The sequence below is a fragment of the Microcaecilia unicolor genome, chromosome 5 (genome assembly GCF_901765095.1).
Source record: "Microcaecilia unicolor chromosome 5, aMicUni1.1, whole genome shotgun sequence".
Lineage (NCBI taxonomy): Eukaryota > Metazoa > Chordata > Amphibia > Gymnophiona > Siphonopidae > Microcaecilia > Microcaecilia unicolor.
In genome coordinates this window covers 161,329,142-161,347,666 of record NC_044035.1, presented here as the reverse complement: position 1 = coordinate 161,347,666, position 18,525 = coordinate 161,329,142, and the positions used below count along the sequence as shown (strand labels likewise).

The 18,525-nt window shown below is 51.3% G+C and overlaps 1 protein-coding gene across 10 annotated transcripts in view; it reads left to right on the top strand.

The window, feature by feature from the left end:
• Window positions 1-18,525, top strand: part of SEC31B (SEC31 homolog B, COPII coat complex component) — a 277,304-nt gene that overhangs the window by 167,070 nt on the left and 91,709 nt on the right. For all 10 annotated transcript variants that reach the window (XM_030203516.1, XM_030203517.1, XM_030203520.1 and 7 more), the window contains one exon: window positions 1,684-1,857. In XM_030203516.1, coding sequence (XP_030059376.1) covers window positions 1,684-1,857 — 174 coding nt within the window. The remainder of the gene's footprint in view (window positions 1-1,683; window positions 1,858-18,525) is intronic.

The window sequence follows — 18,525 nt, the reverse complement described above, 5'->3', positions numbered from 1 at the left end:
CTGCACAGACCCTGCTTGAATACCTTCTACACTTATCAGAGTCTGGTCTCAAGACCAACTCCGTAAGAGTTCACCTTAGTGCGATTAGTGCTTATCATCGCCGTGTAGAGGGTAAGCTTATCTCTGGACAGCCTTTAGTTGTTCGCTTCATGAGAGGTTTGCTTTTGTCAAAGCCCCCTATCAAACCTCCACCAGTGTCATAGGATCTCAACGTCGTTCTCACCCAGCTGATGAAAACTCATTTTGAGCCACTGAATTCCTGCCATCTGAAGTACTTGACCTGGAAGGTCATTTTCTTGATGGTTGTTATTTCAGCTCGTAGAGTCAGTGAGCTTCAGGCCTTGGTAGTACATGCACCTTATATCAAATTTCATCACAACAGAGTAGTTCTCCGCACGTACCCTAAGTTCCTGCCAAAGGTGGTGTCGGAGTTCCATCTGAAGCAGTCAATTATCTTGCCAACATTCTTTCGCCGTCCTCATACCCACCCAGGCGAAAGCAGTTTGCATACCTTGGACTGCAAGAGAGCATTGGCCTTTTACGTGGAGCGGACAAAGCCCTTCAGAAAGTCCACCCAGTTGTTTGTTTCTTTCAATCCCAACAGGAGGGGAGTCGCCATTGGAAAATGCTCAATCTCCAATTGGCTAGCAGATTGCATTTCTTTCACTTATGCTCAAGCTGGGCTGACTCTAGAGGGCCATGTCACGGCTCATAATGTTAGAGCCATGGCTGCGTCAGTGGCCCACTTAAAGTCAGCCTCTATTGAAGAGATTTGCAAGGCTGCAACGTGGTCATCAGTCCACACATTCACATCTCACTACTGCCTTCTGCAGGATACCCGACGCGACAGTCGGTTTGGGCAGTCAGTGCTGCAGAATCTGTTTGGGGTTTAGAATCCAACTCCACCTCCCTAGACCCATTTTTGTTCTGTTCCAGGCTGCACTTTCAATTAGTTGTTTATAGTTTAAGTTCAATCTATGTTGTGTTCTCACTGTTGCGAGGCCCAATTGACCAATGTTCATTGTTTTGAGTGAGCCTGGTTGCTAGGGATACCCCACATGTGAGAACAAGCAGCTTGCTTGTCCTCGGAGAGAGCGAAGATACTTACCTGTAGCAGGTGTTCTCTGAGGACAGCAGGCTGATTGTTTTCACAAACTCGCCCACCTCCCTTTTGGAGTTATTTATTTCTTTATATGCTTTTTGATTTAACTGACAAGACGTGCTCACGCGATGGGCAGGAAATCAATCCGCGCAGTGTGCTCTGCATGTGCGCCAGAAGACTCTGGCAAAACTTTTTTTATATTTTGCTTGCAAAATGCCGATTCCTGAGCCGACGCGGACATTGACCCACACGTGAGAACAATCAGCCTGCTGTCCTCGGAGAATACCTGCTACAGGTAAGTATCTTCGCTATTCTAAGTGTGTGTGTGTGTGGGGGGGGGGGGTTCCAGATCCATACATGTGCAAATTGCAGTTATGGATACATCCTAGAGAGTAGTTTTCATTAGTTCTGGCTGGGACATCTCATCTTCAAGTTATGTGCTTTAGTTTGATTTCCAAAAGCATTCATGTTTGGAGAAATGCTGGTGCGAAAGTTAGTTCCATGCTTTGCTCTGTCAGCTAAGTATCTTGTTCTTTTACACCAGATTGTGAATTCTTGACTTTTTCAATCCGTTCTTTCAGGACTTCATCGAGAAAGTGATGGTATTGGGAAAGTCCATCGAGTTTCTAAAGGGAACAGCATCTCTTGCACATGGCCCTTTGTTTGCTGAAAAACTCACACAGTATGTCAGCCTTTTGGCATCACAGGGCAACTTGGCTGTTGCAATGAGTTTTCTTCCTGATAATTCAGAGGAGGTAGGTTGCAGTACAGTATTTCTTTTGATGAAATGCTGGTTTTGTGGTTGGGTCTTGACTGGAGGTTTCTATCTTGCTAGTTTAAATGCCTGCCAAAAATAACAGGAAACCTTCACAAACTCCTCTCCCTCCTCCTCATCTCCATCTGTCAGGTTCCCCACCTCAGCCACCTGCAGCTGTTGCTTGTTTTCAGCTGGAGGGGCCTTGATCCCCTGCCGACTTTGCTGTTCACTTCCTTCAATGCTTCTTCTTGTTTAGCTGATGGAACCTAATTTGTTTGCCAGGTATGCTGCACAGAATTCCCCCCTTCCCCCCACCACCACACACACACACAATGTTTCCTCCATTGGTAGGTCCTGGCCTCTGCAAATTATAGGTCAGTGCCCAAGGTGCTGCTCATTGCAAAGAGCAACCTACCAGCCCATCCTATAGCACTTGCTTCCTCTCCCACAGGCCAGCTTCATGATCTGTCCTTACATTTCTCTTTCTCCTCACATGGGGGCTATAGGGAAAGCCACTGCTTGTCCCTGGGATTGGTACAATGGAATCTTTCTACTATTTGGGATTCTGCCAGGTACTTATGGCCTGGATTAGCCACTATTTGAAGCAGGATACTGGGCTAGTTGGACCATTGGTCTGACCCAGTATGGCTATTCTTTACCCCACCAATCTAACCCAGTATGGATATTCTTTAACCCACCAATCTATCTGTCTGTCTCCCTTAAACCTCATCCCCCTTATTCATCAGGCTGTTTTCTGCCGTTTTCCCACCCACCCCCCACAGCCTTTTGTTTCGCTGTCTCCTTTCTAAACCCAAGACCTGTCTCATTTCCAGTGGTCTCTCTCTCTCCTGCAGCCCAACGTGGGCCTTAACCTCTCCCCAGTTCTCTCTCTCTCTCCTGTCCAGCTGATAGACATTAATCTAAGTCAAGTTGCGTTGGGGCTTTGTCACTTTATTTGCCCCTTAATGTGACTTGGCGCAAGCCAAGCTGTGTGACTGCTTAACTTAACAATATTTAAGTCACCGTAGGTTGCATAATGAGATTCAAATGCATGTAATAAAGTTCTTTGCTATGTAAATTCCATAAGGCAACTTGTGAACACCATGTGCACACTGCAAGTCACATTATAGCCCTAAAACTATGGTAAAATAGCCCTATCTTTTAACTGGGGTTGTTTTACTGCCCAGGGGCATTGGTCCACCAAGCTGCAGCCTGATGCTTCTGGATCATCCCTTAAAGGACTAGCATTTATAGAAATAGTCCATTTTGCTTGTCTTCCCCCTGCTCCCAACTTCAAAGGGCAAAAGGCCACCATGACTCCTCACCAGTACCTTCCAATATCCATGGTGCTCTTGGGGGGCAGGCAGGAGCAATCCCCTGCTTGCTCATTTCCTGCTGGCACAGGAATCCAGAATGGTGCCAGCGACCCCAATAAATAGTCTGGTGTTACTACTGTTAGGGGTCATCTTTCATTTATAAGGGCTTTATTTGTCCTTATATGGAAAGAGGATCCCTAGCAGTAGTAACATTTTGGATTCCTGTGCCAGCAGGGCAGGAGCGACTGGGGACTTGTCAATGCCCATGCAGTCGAACCTGGTTCTCACCAGGGGAAGAAGGGAAGGGATTCTATTCCAGATACTTCTTGTGCAAAAGAAAACAGGGGGGATGCTTTCAATCCTAGACCTGAGGGGCCTGAACGAATTCCTGTTCAAAGAGAAGTTCTGGATGATTTCCCTGGGCACCCTGCTTCAGGAAAATGATTGGCTATGCTCTCTGGACTTAAAGGATACTTATACTCATATCCTGAAACTTCCAGCTCAAAGGAAGTATCTTCGATTTTGGCTAGGGACATGTCACTTCCAGTATCACATGTTGCCTTTTGGCCTTGCATCTGCTCCCAGGGTTTTCTCCAAGTGTCTTGCAGTAGTTGCAGTGTCGCTATGCAGGCTGGGAGTCCATGTATACCCCTATCTTGACGATTGGCTAGTGAAGAGCATGTAGTGAGATGGGGCTCAGGAGTCCATGTGGAGGTCTATTCGGGCGTTAGAACTACTGTGGTTCATTTTAAACTACCCCAAGTCCCATCTGCTCCCTGTCCAGCAATTGGAATTCATTGGAGCCCTGCTTGACACTCAGCCAGCTCGGACTTTTCTCCCTGTGGCGCAAGCAGACGCTCTTGTCGCCCTTGGCACTCGCGTCTGAGCAGCTTGGTAGGTTGCACAGCTCAGCAGATGTTGAAGTTGTTGGGCCATATGACCTCTACTGTCCATGTGATACCCATGGCATGCCTTGACATGAGAACTGCCCAATGGACCCTAGCTTTCCAGTGGTGTTAGGGTGCGGGGAACCTAGAAGATCTCATCCGAGTTCCACCAGAGCTGGTTCAGTCCCTATTCTGGTGGACAATTTGGACAATTTGATCCAATTTGACTCTGGCACTCCCATTCCAAATTCCACCGCCCACAAAAGTGCTGACAATGGATGCATTCCACCTAGGGTGGGGAGCTCATTTAGATGGGCTTCACACTCGAGGTGCTTAGTCAGCACAGGAAACAGATCTCTAAATCAGTCTTCTAAAAGCTTTCAGAGATCTGCTAAACAACCAAATTGTACTTGTTCAAACAGACAATCAGGTTGCCATGAACAAGCATGGAGGGGCACCAGATCATGCCCTTTGTGTCAGGAGTCTGTCCGGATATGGCATTGGGTGCACCAGCATGGGATGCTCCTCATGGCCACCTACCTGGTGGGAAAAAGGTGTCTAAAAGGTGGATGAGTCAAGATTCTAAGGTGTCTAGAGAAGGGAGCATGGTGCCCAGATTCAGAAATTTGGTGAGGCAAGTTAGAAGGTGCAAAATTAGGAGTTGTACTAGAGAAGAAAAACAAAGATATTAGCAGCTTACATGAGGAACAGAGTTCAGTTGGTTGTGTAGGATGAAATGAGGGAGGATAGGTTAAGAGGAGCTTGAGGGAAGGCACTTGTGACTCCAGGAAGCTTGAATTGGATCCAGGACCAATCAAGGACCAAGTAGTGATTTGAATAGAAAGGTTTACATAGCTATAGTAATAAAGACGGAAGATACAGTGATGCGAAAAAGTATTTCCATATCATCAAGCTGATCAATCCATAGACTGGTGGGTTGTGTCCATCTACCAGCAGGTGGAGATAGAGAGCAAACTTTTGCCTCCCTATATGTGGTCATGTGCTGCCGGAAACTCCTCAGTATGTTCTCTATCTCAGCAGGTGGTGGTCACACACAGCAGCAGCTCTGGCTAGGCCTCCAAGCCTAATTTTTAGGTTTTGTTGAGTGCCTGGGGTTGAGGGCTCTTTTGAGCAAGTGCAAACCTGGTGGTGCCAGGTCCCTCCTTTTCTCCCCCCTCCCGCTGGCTCCGTTAAAAAAAAAAAAAAAAAAAAATTTTGAACGTCCTTAAAGGCGTTTATTTCGACGTTTATTTAAACGTTCATTGCAGCTACTCACTGGGACACCAGGTCGTTACAGCTCGGAGCGGAAAGCAGGTAATTTTTACCTTTTTATAGCGGGCAGGGGGTTCCCCGATTTATCTCCACGTGGCATATGGCGTCGGAGGGCGAGGGCGTAAAGAGTCGCTCCCCGGATCGCTTGGGCGCTTCTAGAGGGGATGCGGGGGTCTTAAAGTCTGATTCGCCCTTGTTGGGTGACAGTTTTGTGACCGATGAGTGTCCCGGTCCTTCCTCCGGTGTGGCGGTTTTTCCCGCCATAAACGCCCATCCCCCGCTCCTCGCCTCCGCCATCTTGGCCGGCCACGCGGCTCGGACGGCTTCTTCTTGGGCTGCCCTTGAGGTAGGAGACATTAATGCCATGAACGCCCTTAATTTGGGCGACGGCACAAAGGCGGCTAAAATTAAGCGCCGTTTTTCCCGCGCGGCTCCTTCGCGGAGTGTCGCGCCGGACGCCATCTTGGATGCGCAGCATGTCTCTCCCCCGCTCTTGCGAGCGCCGGTTGAGGGTGCGTCTAGGGCTGTTGCCCAGGCTGCGGAAGTGCACAGTCTGCGGAAGTGCACAGTCTGGGGGGTTTCTCCCCCGAGTTTATTTTGCTGCTGCATCAGGCCTTCCTTATGCAGAACGCTGCCCCTGCTCCCTCGTCAGGTAAAGAGGTTGAGGCCCCCGGAGGTAAACGCCCTCGGGTTGATTCCCAGGCCTTGGAGGACTTTGTCTCCTCCGATGTAGATGAGGGCAGCGTATCTGAGTTCTCCCAACGGTCCTTTGCGGATTCCTTGGAGGAGACGGATCCCCGCTCGGATGGAGCGGATGACCCCTCTGCAGCGCGACTTTTTAGCTCAGAGGATTTGCCCAACCTGTTTGTGCAGGCCATGGGCATTTTGAAGATTTCCTCTCCGGAGGACGTCTCTCCCTCAGCCCCTGTTGGCTCTGCCATTATGCTGGGGACGAAACGCCCGCCTAGAACCTTCCACGTGCATGATGCCATGCACACCTTAATTTCGGCTCAATGGGATGTCCCGGAAGCGAGCCTTAAAGTGGCTAGGGCTATGTCCCGCCTCTATCCTTTGCCTGTAAGTGAACGTGAGGCCTTTCTGTGGCCTACCGTGGATTCTTTAATCACTGCGGTGACTAAGAAAACGGCGTTGCCGGTGGAAGGTGGCATGGCCCTAAAGGACGCCCAAGACAGAAGATTGGAGGCGGCCTTAAGGTTGTCCTTTGAGGCGGCTGCTTTAAGTTTGCAGGCCTCAGTTTGCGGCTCCTATGTGGCCAGGGCGTGCCTGACTATGGTGCAGCGGGCTTCCCCCTCGGATCATTCCTTGAGGGCTGATTGGCCGGCCCTGGAATCGGGCTTAGCCTATTTGGCAGACTTACTGTATGATGTCTTGAGAGCCTCAGCTAAAGGCATGGCTCAGACAATCTCTGCGCGGCGGTGGCTTTGGCTGAAGTATTGGTCTGCTGACCACGCCTCTAAATCCCGCCTGGCTAGTTTGCCTTTTAAAGGCAAGCTGCTCTTTGGGGTCGAGCTGGACAAAATCGTGACCGATCTCGGCACGTCTAAGGGCAAGAAGTTACCAGAGGTCAGGGCTCGGGCTAGTACTCGCCCTGGTACCTCCAGAGGACGGATTCAGGAAGACCGTCGGTACCGCCCGTGCAGGTCGGGCTCCTCTGCCCCCTCTTCCTTCAAGAGGAACTTCTCCCCCAAGCAGCATTCCTTTCGCAGAGACCGCCGTCCCGGAGGTGCTCCCTCCGGTTCTCCCCCAGGGTCTAGTACCCAATGACGGAAGCCTTGGTCCACACCTCAGTGCAGATTGGAGGACGGCTGTCCTCGTTTATGGGCGAGTGGACCACAATAACTTCAGACGCTTGGGTGCTGGAAGTCATCAGAGACGGCTACAAGCTAGAGTTCTGCCGGCCCTTAAAAGACGGGTTTGTACTCTCTCCCTGCAAGTCTCCGGTCAAGCTGTGGCAGTGCAGCAGACCTTGGACAATCTGATCCGCCTGGGGGCGGTCATTCCAGTGCCAGAAAATCAGCTTGGCAAGGGACGTTACTCCTTTTTCTTTGTGATACCAAAGAAAGGAGGTTCTGTACGGCCTATCCTCGACCTCAAAGGGGTCAATTGGGCCTTGAAAGTTCGGCACTTTCGCATGGAGACCCTTCGCTCTGTTATAGCGGCAGTGAAGGCAGGAGAGTTCCTGGCATCCTTGGACATCAAGGAAGCGTGCTTGCATATTCCCATCTGTCCTCCTCATCAACGCTTTCTGCGTTTTGCAGTCCTGGGCCGACACTTCCAGTTCAGAGCCCTCCCGTTCGGGTTGGCTACTGCTCCGCGGACCTTCTCCAAAGTAATGGTGGTCATCGCGGCCTTCCGGAGGAAGGAAGGAGTTCAAGTCCATCCTTATCTGGACGACTGGTTGATCCAAGCCCCCTCTTATGCAGAGTGCGGCAAAGCTGTGAACCGGGGGGTTGCTCTTCTGAGCTCCCTGGGGTGGATCATCAACTGGGAGTAAAGCCAGCTGCGCCCGACTCAGTCCCTGGAGTATCTGGGAGTTCGATTCGACACCCAAGTGGGCAGAGTGTTCCTGCCAGACAATCGGATTGTCAAGCTTCAGGCTCAGGTGGACTAGTTCCTAGTAGCCTCTCCTATTCGGGCTTGGGACTACGTGCAGCTGTTGGGCTCTATGACGGCCACGATGGAAGTAGTGCCCTGGGCAGGGCTCATATGAGACCACTACAATAATCTCTGCTGCTGCGCTGGACTCCGATGTTGGAGGATTATGCTCTGCGCCTTCCCTTGGACCCAGCAGTGCGCAAGGCGCTGAGCTGGTGGACACAGACAGACAAGTTGTCTGCAGGAATGCCTCCGGTGACCCCGGAGTGGATTGTCGTCATGACAGACGCCTCTTTGATGGGCTGGGGAGCCCACTGCTTGGGAAGGACAGCGCAGGGGCTCTGGTCTCCTGCAGAGGCAAGTGGTCTATCAACCTCCTGGAACTCAGAGCCATTCGGTTGGTGTTGTTGGAGTTCATCCCGGTACTGGTGTTGAAGCCTGTACGGGTCCTGTCAGACATTGCCACGGCTGTGGCCTATGTCAACCGCCAGGGAGGTACCAAGAGCGCCCCTCTAGCCAAGGAGGCTATGAATCTATGCCAGTGGGCGGAAGCGAACCTGGAGCAGCTTTCAGCGGCCCACATTGCCGGAGTCATGAATGTCAAGGCGGACTTTCTCAGTCGCCATACCTTGGAGCCCGGAGAGTGGCAGCTATCTGCTCAGGCGTTCTTGGACATCACGAAGCGCTGGGGCCAGCCGAGCCTAGATCTGATGGCGTCATCGGCCAATTACCAAGTGCCGCGCTTTTTCAGCAGAGGACGGGACCCTCGATCCCTGGGAGTAGATGCTCTCCTCCAACAGTGGCCGACACAAGAGCTTCTCTATGTGTTCCCGCCCTGGCCCATGTTGGGCAGGGTGCTAGACCGGGTGGCAAAGCATCCCGGCAGGGTAATCCTGGTGGGTCCGGATTGGCCCAGATGTCCCTGATATGCGAACTTGATCAGGCTCTCAGTCGGCGATCCTCTGCGGCTGCCAGTGGAGCAGGGCCCGTTACATCAGGGTCCCGTGGTGATGGAGGATCCCTCCCCCTTTGGTCTTACGGCCTGGCTATTGAGCGGCAGCGTCTGAGAAAGAAGGGCTTCTCAGACAAGGTCATCGCCACTATGCTGAGAGCGAGGAAGCGCTCTACTTCTACTGCTTACGCCAGGGTTTGGCGTATCTTTGCAGCGTGGTGTGAAGCAGGCTCACTTTCTCCCTTCACTGCTCCAATTTCTTCAGTGTTGGCGTTCCTGCAAGAAGGTCTGGGCAAAGGCCTGTCGCTCAGTTCCCTGAAAGTTCAGGTAGCGGCTCTGGCTTGCTTCAGGGGCCGCCTGAAGGGTGCTTCCCTGGTTTCGCAGCCAGATGTGGTGCGCTTTCTCAAGGGAGTTAATCACCTGCGCCCTCCTCTGCACTCAGTGGTGCCTGCGTGGAATCTCAACCTGGTGCTAAGAGCATTGCAGAAGCCGCCTTTTGAACCCTTGTCGAGGGCATCTCTGAAAGACCTGACGTTGCAAGCAGTCTTTTTGGTGGCTACCTCTTCAGCCAGAAGAGTTTCCGAGCTCCAGGCACTCTCATGTCGAGAGCTTTTTCTGCAGTTCACTGAGGCAGGAGTGACTATTCGCACAGTGCCTTCCTTCCTGCCCAAGATTGTTTTTCGCTTCCATGTGATTCAGCAGCTCTGTCTCCCTTCCTTTCGTAGGGAGGTCTACCCAGAGGAATACTCTGCTCTCAATTTCTGGATGTGAGACGAGTCATCATCAGATACTTGGAAGTGACCAATGATTTCCGGAAATCGGATCATCTGTTTGTCCTGTTTCCAGGTACTCGTAAGGGTCTGCAGGATTCTAAGCCTACAGTGGCAAGATGGGCAAGGAAGCCATTGCAGCGGCTTGGGTGGCCGCGGGGAAGGCCCATACCTTTGTCAGGCATTACCGCTTGACTGTGGCTGCTCGGGCGGAGGCCCGGTTTGGAGCTTCAGTGTTGCGGTCAGGGATTTCTATGTCCCGCCCTGGGTGAGTACTGCTTCGGTACATCCCACCAGTCTATGGATTGATCAGCTTGATGATATGGAAGGTAAAATTATGTATCATACCTGATAATTTTCTTTCCATTAATCATAGCTGATCAATCCATAGCCCCTCCCAGATATCTGTACTGTTTATATTCTGGTTGAATTTTAGGTTCAAGTTTAGTCTTCCGTTGCTTCAGGAGGACTACGTGTTCAAGTTTTTTCACTTGGATTCTTCAAGAGTTGAGACGAGTTTGTGTTACAGTGAGCTGCTGCATTCCTCTCCCCTCCGTTTTACGGGGCTGGATTGAGATTTAAATTCTGCCGGCACTCCCTCCCGCTTCGTGCGGCTGTAGGGCAGCTTTGTACCCCTCCCGCTTCGGCGGTGTTAGGGTCAGTCAGCTCCTCCTGCGGTTGCGGTTGCAGGATAAGCCAGATCCCCCCGCATCGGTGGATGTGGTGTCCCTCCCCCGCTCCGCGGGGATGAGCTGGACGGATTCCCCTCCCCCACTTGTGTGGGGATGAGCTGGGTTAATTCCCCTCCCCCGTTTCGGCGGTGGTGAGCTGGGCAGAGTGTCCCTTTGTGGGTGTAATTCTCTAAGTGCTGAGTCCTGCGGATGGAGCTTTGATATCGACATACTGAGGAGTTTCCGGCAGCACATGACCACATATAGGGAGGCAAAAGTTTGCTCTCTATCTCCACCTGCTGGTAGATGGACACAACCCACCAGTCTATGGATTGATCAGCTATGATTAATGGAAAGAAAATTATCAGGTATGATACATAATTTTACCTTACTCCTCCCCTGATTTCCCCTATTAATGGTTTCTGATCTTTAATCAAAATGTAACTTCCATTCTCCAAAGACAAGCAGGCCAATATTCTCACTGATGGGTGACGTCACGTCGGCCCGGAGGACTTTCCAGCAAAGTCCATGACAAAACTAAAAATGTCCCCCGTCGCGCGGGCGGATGCAGTGCGCATGCGCGCGTCCACTTTCCCGCCCGCCGCGCGGGCACATTCCTCAGTTTTTTCTTCTCCGCGTCTGAGGTGACACGGAGCTCGACTGTTCGTCTTCGTGTTCCTCCTGTGCCCGGAGGTGAAGAAAGAAGAAAAAAGCGAAGTATCCTTTTTTTGTTATCTTAGATTGTTTTCGTTTATTAAGTTTCCTTTATTTTAGTCTGCGATTTTATTTAAATCGCTCGGTCGGGTATTTTTCCCGTCTTTTCTTTTGTTTTCTGTGTCATCTTTTTCTAGACACAATCGCGTCTTTTGATTTGGCAGGGACAATTTTTCCCGAGATGTCAACGAAGACGCCCAGCGGCTTCAAGCCTTGTGCCCGCTGCCATCGGGCCATCTCTGGCACTGATACACACTCGTGGTGTATTCAGTGCCTTGGGCCGGATCATCGCTCGGAGAGTTGTAAATTGTGTCTCGCCATGAAGAAGCGGACACTCCTCTCTCGAGACGCCCAGAGAGAAAAGATTTTTGGGCCCGGTGCTTCGGCGCCGTCGATGTCGGCGCCGTCGACGTCGTCTAAGTCGGCGCCCTCCAAACCGGCGCCGGGCAAGTCGGTGCCGGTGAAGTCGGTGCCGTCGAGGATGATGTCTTCGAGGCCGGCGTCGTCGAGGTCGACGTCGAAGGAGGCGTCGGCACCGGGAGACAGGGGACAGGCTGCCATTAGACCCATGCACGCTGGGAGCAGTGATGCATCGAGTGGGTCTCCACCCGCCTCGGCGCCTCCTGCTGTGCAGGCCCCCCGGGACCGTCCTGCGTCGGACCCGGCCCCGAGGAGACGTGTGGATTCCACGTCCTCCTCTCCGGTGCCGAGGAGTCTCGATGACATGCGTCGGGCGAAGGCCAAGAAGCATCGTCGTCGATCTCCTTTGAGACACGGCGCCGGGAGCTCCGGGTCATCGATACACTCGATACCCGAGAAGCGTCGGTGCCGAGAGGATCGCTCTCCCTCTATTACTGAGGTTCCGACGCGTGGGGTCGCTGGCAGCCGAGTCCCCACTCCCCAACCTCAGCAGACTTTGCCTCCGACACCTCAACCGACCCCGCAGCCTTTTCCGACACCAGCTCTGGATGAGAGTATGCAGGCCATGTTCCCATTTTTCATGAACATGATGCAGCAGTGGCAGTCGGCATCGAGGTTGTCGGTGCCGACGGCGTCGACGGGGCCGGTGTCGATGCTTTCAGAGGCACCGGTGCCGACGGCGTCGAAGGTGTCGACATTGCCGATGCCGGATGTTCCTGCATCAGGCCTTCAGCCTGTGGTGAGGTCTGTCTCGCCGGTGCCGTCTCCGGTGCCGGTGTCTTTGGCTTCCCGAGTTGACTCTCCCGAGGCATCGGAACAGGAAGCTTCCCCGGAGCCTCAGGGACCATCAACTTCTCGGCACCATCATAGAGGCCATCAAGCCTCTTCGTCGAGACGGGCTCAGATTCGGGCGGCTCTGTCTGAGCTTTTAGCCCCATCTGATGATACCTCATCCGAGGATGATGAAGGAGTGCATGGGGAGTTCTCTGGCGAGGATTCTCAAGGCATTCCATCTGACTCCACTCCCTCGCCACAAAGGCAGCTGTCTCCTCCCGAGAGCTTGTCTTTTCCATCTTTTGTTCGGGAGATGTCTGAGGCCATCCCCTTCCCCGTGGAAATTGTGGACGAGCCCAGAGCCAAAATGCTTGAGGTTCTGGACTATCCATCTCCACCTTCATCTTCTGCCACAGTTCCTTTTCATGAGACTCTTAAGGAACTTATGCTGAGGAACTGGGAGAAGCCTTTTTCTAGTCCAACCGTCCCTAAAAAAGCTGAGTCCCAATATCGGATCCACGGGGAACCCAGTCTCATGCAGACCCAATTGCCTCATGATTCAGCGGTGGTGGATTCTGCCCTCAGAAGAGCCAAGAGTTCCAGGAATTTCTCCTCGGCGCCCCCGGGGCGAGAATTTGCAACTCTGGACTCTTTTGGGAGGAAGGCGTATCAGGCTGGTCTGCTCGCTTCCAAAATCCAGTCTTACCAACTCTTCACGAGTGTGCATTTACGGAACTCTGTGAGGCAACTTGAGAGTTTAGTAGATACACTCCCTGAGGAGAAAGCTGAACCCTTTCGCCAAGTGATCAGGCAGCAGAAGGCGTGTCGCAAGTTCCTGTCCAGGGGCATTTTTGACACTTGCGATGTGACATCTCGCTTTTCCGCTCAAGGTATAGCGATGCGCAGGCTCTCATGGCTGCGTGCCTCTAACCTGGAGGAACGAACTCAGCGGAAGATAGCAGATATCCCATGCCGGGGGGATCACCTTTTTGGAGAGAAGGTTGAAGAGATGATTGATCATCTCTACCAGCGTGATAACGCTACGGACTCTCTCTCCCGCCGGGCGCCTTCTGCAACCACTTCCACGGCTAGGAAGGTTTTTAGGGGAAAAGAAGTGCTCCCTACGCTTCTAGAAATCGTAGGTACACTCCTTATTCCCGTCAGCCGGTTCAGGCTCGACCCCAGCCCGCTCGCTCTCGTCAGCAGCGGGCACCAAAGCAGCCCCCTGCAGCTCCCCAGCAAAAACCAGGGACGGGTTTTTGACTGGCTCCAGCAGAGCATAGCCGAAGTCAAAGTGCTTGTACCGAACGATCTGCCGGTCGGAGGGAGGTTAAAATTTTTTCACCAAAGGTGGCCTCTTTTAACCTCCGATCGGTGGGTTCTTCAAATAGTCCGGTGCGGGTACACCCTCAATTTGATTTCCAAACCTCCAAATTGCCCACCAGGAGCTCAATCTTTCAGCTCCTGCCACAGGCAGGTACTTGCAGAGGAACTCTCCGCCCTTCTCAGCGCCAATGCAGTCGAGCCCGTACCACCAGGGCAAGAAGGGCTGGGATTCTATTCCAAGTACTTTCTTGTGGAAAAGAAAACAGGGGGGATGCGTCCCATCCTAGACCTAAGGGCCCTGAACAAATATCTGGTCAAAGAAAAGTTCAGGATGCTTTCCCTGGGCACTCTTCTTCCCATGATTCAGAAAAACGATTGGCTATGCTCTCTGGACTTGAAGGATGCTTACACTCACATATCGATACTTCCAGCCCACAGGAAGTATCTTCGATTTCGGCTGGGATCACAGCACTTTCAGTACTGTGTTTTGCCTTTTGGTTTGGCGTCTGCACCCAGGGTTTTTACAAAGTGCCTGGCAGTTGTGGCAGCGTCGCTACGCAGACTGGGAGTGCATGTGTTCCCTTATCTGGACGATTGGCTGGTGAAGAACACCTCCCCGCAAGAAACTTTGCAGTCCATGCGGATGACTATTCAGGTGCTAGAGATGCTGGGCTTTGTCATCAATTACCCCAAGTCCCATCTCGTCCCAGTTCAACAATTGGAATTCATAGGAGCTCTGTTGTGCACACAGACAGCTTGTGCTTATCTCCCAGGACCCAGAGCAGACAGACTTCTGTCTCTGGTTTCCAAAGTACAAGCATCTCAGCAGATCACAGCTCGGCAGATGTTGAGATTGCTTGGCCACATGGCCTCCACAATTCATGTGACACCCATGGCACGTCTACACATGAGATCGGCTCAATGGACCCTAGCTTCTCAGTGGTTTCAGGCCACAGGGAATCTAGAGGATGTTGTCCGGCTGTCCACCAATTTTCACAATTCCCTCACTTGGTGGACCATTCGATCCAATCTGGTCTTGGGGCGCCCATTCCAAATTCCTCAGCCTCAAAAAGTGCTGACGACGGATGCATCCCTCCTCGGGTGGGGAGCGCATGTAGATGGGCTTCACACTCAAGGAGCTTGGTCTCTTCAGGAGAAGCATCTCCAGATCAATCTCCTGGAATTGCGAGCGATCTGGAACGCTCTGAGGGCCTTCAGAGATCGGCTAGCCAACAAAATTGTTCTCATTCAGACAGACAATCAAGTGGCAATGTATTATACCAACAAGCAAGGGGGTACCGGATCTCGTCCTCTGTGCCAGGAGGCCGTGCAGATGTGGCTATGGGCCTATCAAAACGGAATGTTTCTCCAAGCCACTTATCTAGCCGGTGTAAACAACGGTCTGGCCGACAGGCTGAGCAGAGTTATGCGGCCTCACGAGTGGTCCTTGAACATGACTATTGCCAAAAAGATCTTTCGAGTTTGGGGAACTCCATCGATAGATCTTTTTACTTCCCAGGACACTCACAAGGTTCCTCAATTCTGTTCCAGACTCCAGGCCCACGGCAGACTAGCGTCGGATGCCTTCCTCCTTTTTTGGGGGACAGGACTCCTGTATGCTTATCCTCCCATCCCTTTAGTGGGGAAGACTCTCCTGAAACTCAAGCAGGACCACGGAACTATGATTCTGATAGCGCCTTTTTGGCCCCGCCAGATATGGTTTCCCCTTCTTCTGGAACTTTCGTCAGAAGAGCCATGGAGATTGGACTGTTTTCCGACCCTCATTACTCAGAACGAGGGGGGCGCTTCTACATCCCAACCTCCGGTCTCTAGCTCTCACGGCCTGGATGTTGCGAGCATAGAGGTTGCCTCCTTTGGTCTCTCTGAGGGTGTCTCCAGAGTTCTGTTTGCTTCCAGGAAAGATTCCACACATAAGTGTTACTCTTTTAAATGGAGGAGGTTTGCCGTCTGGTGTGACAGCAACGGTCTAGATCCTTTCTCTTGTCCTGCACAGACCTTGCTTGAGTACCTTCTGCATTTATCCGAGTCTGGTCTTAAGACTAACTCGGTCAAGGTTCATCTTAGCGCAATCAGTGCTTATCATTCACATGTTGATGGCTTGCCGATTTCTGGACAGCCTTTAGTCATGCGTTTCATGAGAGGTTTGTTTTTGTCAAAGCCCCCTATCAAACCTCCTCCAGTGCCATGGGATCTCAATGTCGTTCTCACCCAGCTGATGACAACTCCTTTTGAGCCACTGGATTCCTGTCATCTGAAGTACTTGACCTTGAAGGTCATTTTCTTGGTGGCTGTTACTTCAGCTCGTAGGGTCAGTGAGCTTCAAGCCCTGGTAGTTCATGCACCATTCCTTGTCTTTCATCATGACAGAGTAGTCCTCCGCACGCACCCAAAGTTTCTACCGAAGGTGGTGTCGGAGTTCCATCTGAACCAGTCAATTGTCTTGCCAACATTCTTTCCCCCTCCTCACATGAGCCCGGGCGAAAGCAAGTTGCACACTTTGGACTGTAAAAGAGCACTGGCCTGTTACGTGGAGCGGACGCGCCCCTTCAGAAAGTCCGCCCATCTGTTTGTTTCTTTTAATCCCAACAAGAGGGGAGTTGCTGTCGGAAAACGCACCATCTCTAATTGGCTAGCAGATTGCATTTCCTTCTCTTACGCCCAAGCCGGGCTGACTTTGTACGGTCATGTCACGGCTCATAATGTTAGAGCCATGGCGGCGTCACTGGCTCATCTAAAGTCAGCCACCATAGAAGAGATTTGCAAAGCTGCGACGTGGGCTTCGATCCACACATTCACATCACATTACTGCCTTCAGCAGCATAGCCGACGCGACAGTCGGTTTGGGCAGTCGGTGCTGCAGAGTCTGTTTGGGGTTTAGAATCCAACTCCACCCCCCTAGGCCCATTTTATTCTGTTCCAGGCTGCACTCTCAGTTAGTTGAATTTGGTTTCAGGTCAATTTTGTTTTTGTCCTCGCCGTTGCGGGACCCAATTGACCATTCTTTGTTGTGTTGAGTGAGCCTGGGGGCTAGGGATACCCCATCAGTGAGAATATTGGCCTGCTTGTCTTTGGAGAAAGAGTAGTTACTCACCTGTAACAGGTGTTCTCCGAAGACAGCAGGCAATATATTCTCACAACCCTCCCACCTCCCCTTTGGAGTTGTATTCCTCTAATTCTTGTAATTAACTGAGGAATGTGCCCGCGCGGCGGGCGGGAAAGTGGACGCGCGCATGCGCACTGCATCCGCCTGCGCGACGGGGGACATTTTTAGTTTTGTCATGGACTTTGCTGGAAAGTCCTCCGGGCCGACGTGACGTCACCCATCAGTGAGAATATATTGCCTGCTGTCTTCGGAGAACACCTGTTACAGGTGAGTAACTACTCTTTACGTAGCTTCCCACTGTTCCAGAGCCTGTGTGACAGTTACGGTTTATAGTTTATTAAAACTTACTATAATGCCCAAGCTAACTTGCAGATCTGGACGGTTTACAGACTAAAATACAAAAATATGATAGAGGGAAAAGAACTACAATATTTGTTCTGCTGTTCAGTAGTAAAATAGCTGCATTGAGCCTGCCATGAGTGGGAAAGCGCGGGGTACAAATGTAACAAAAAAAAAAATCCTTTCCTATCAATGTACCCATAACAGAAGAGCAAACAGACAAGTTTGGAGGGGTAAGTTAACTGGGGAGGGAGAGGGAAAGGAGGTTTTGGAAGAAGACAAGGGGGAAGGGAACAAACAGTGAGAAATGCCACAATTTACTCTTGACCCTTTTTAATCTTCCAAATTGAATTCTTGTTTAAATAGGTTTTTAGAGTTGACTTAAAATTTTTAAAAAGATAGTTCTGAACGTATAGTAAGCAGGTGTCCATGAACAAACAGGTGCAGATAGAACATACTGAGGAGCTAGACTGGATGCCAAAAAAGATATATCTCAGCTTGGTTTTCAGTTCTCTATCTCCAGCAGGCGGATGGACACAGTTTTCAGCCTCTGGTTTTGAGTGAGTTGCTCCTGGTCCAGTTGGTCAGCTGGTTCCTAGTTGAGCTTTGCGGGTGGCTTGAGTCTGCAGATTCATATCTGGAGGTCTTCAGATCCCTATCTGTGGTGCCCTTCGAATTTACTTCTTCTCACCCTTCCCCTGTTTCCTGTGGAGCTCTCCTTTCTAGCACAACAACCTAAAACTTTTAGTCCAAATTTCCTTTCAGCCATCTAATTCCAATATCTCACTCACCAGACTTTATTCAAATCTAGTATGATATTTGTAGTGTTACACTAAATGAGAGAGCACCAGAAAAAAAAAATAAAACAGGCCGAATAAAAAACTGTCTCTGGCTCATTTCAGATTAAAAATTGGAACAACTGGAGGAATTCATTAAAAGAATACAAATACAAAATGTAAAAAGCAAAATCCTACTTACTACACAAAATTCATTGGAGAACACTCACCATGGGTGTAGCCACGGGTGGGCCTGGGCCTACCCGGTTTGGGGTCAGGCCAACCCTAAATCAAGTAGGTTCCACTGGTCCCTGGCTCGCAGTCATTCCCACACGCTTCCTGCCGCTCAACAACCTCCTTGCAACCGCTTAGCGCTAACCCAGAAGCCTCTCCTCTGCCTCAATTTACGATTTCTGCCCAGTCAAGATGAGGAAGAGGAGAGGCTTCTGGGTTAGCGCTTAGCAGCTGCAAGGAGGTCATTGAGCAGCAGACAGCATGGGGAAATCGCTGCCACGGCCAGCAACCCATAGAAACACGAGAAGGAGAGTTGTGGGTGGGATAGGAAAGAGAAGGGAAGGGATCAAAAGGTGCTGCATGGGGTGAGGGAAGATGGGGGGAAATATGCTGCACGGAGTGAGGGAAGGGAGAGAAATATGTTGCACGGGGGGAGGTAAGATGGGGAAAGATGCTGCATGGGGGAGGGAAGAAG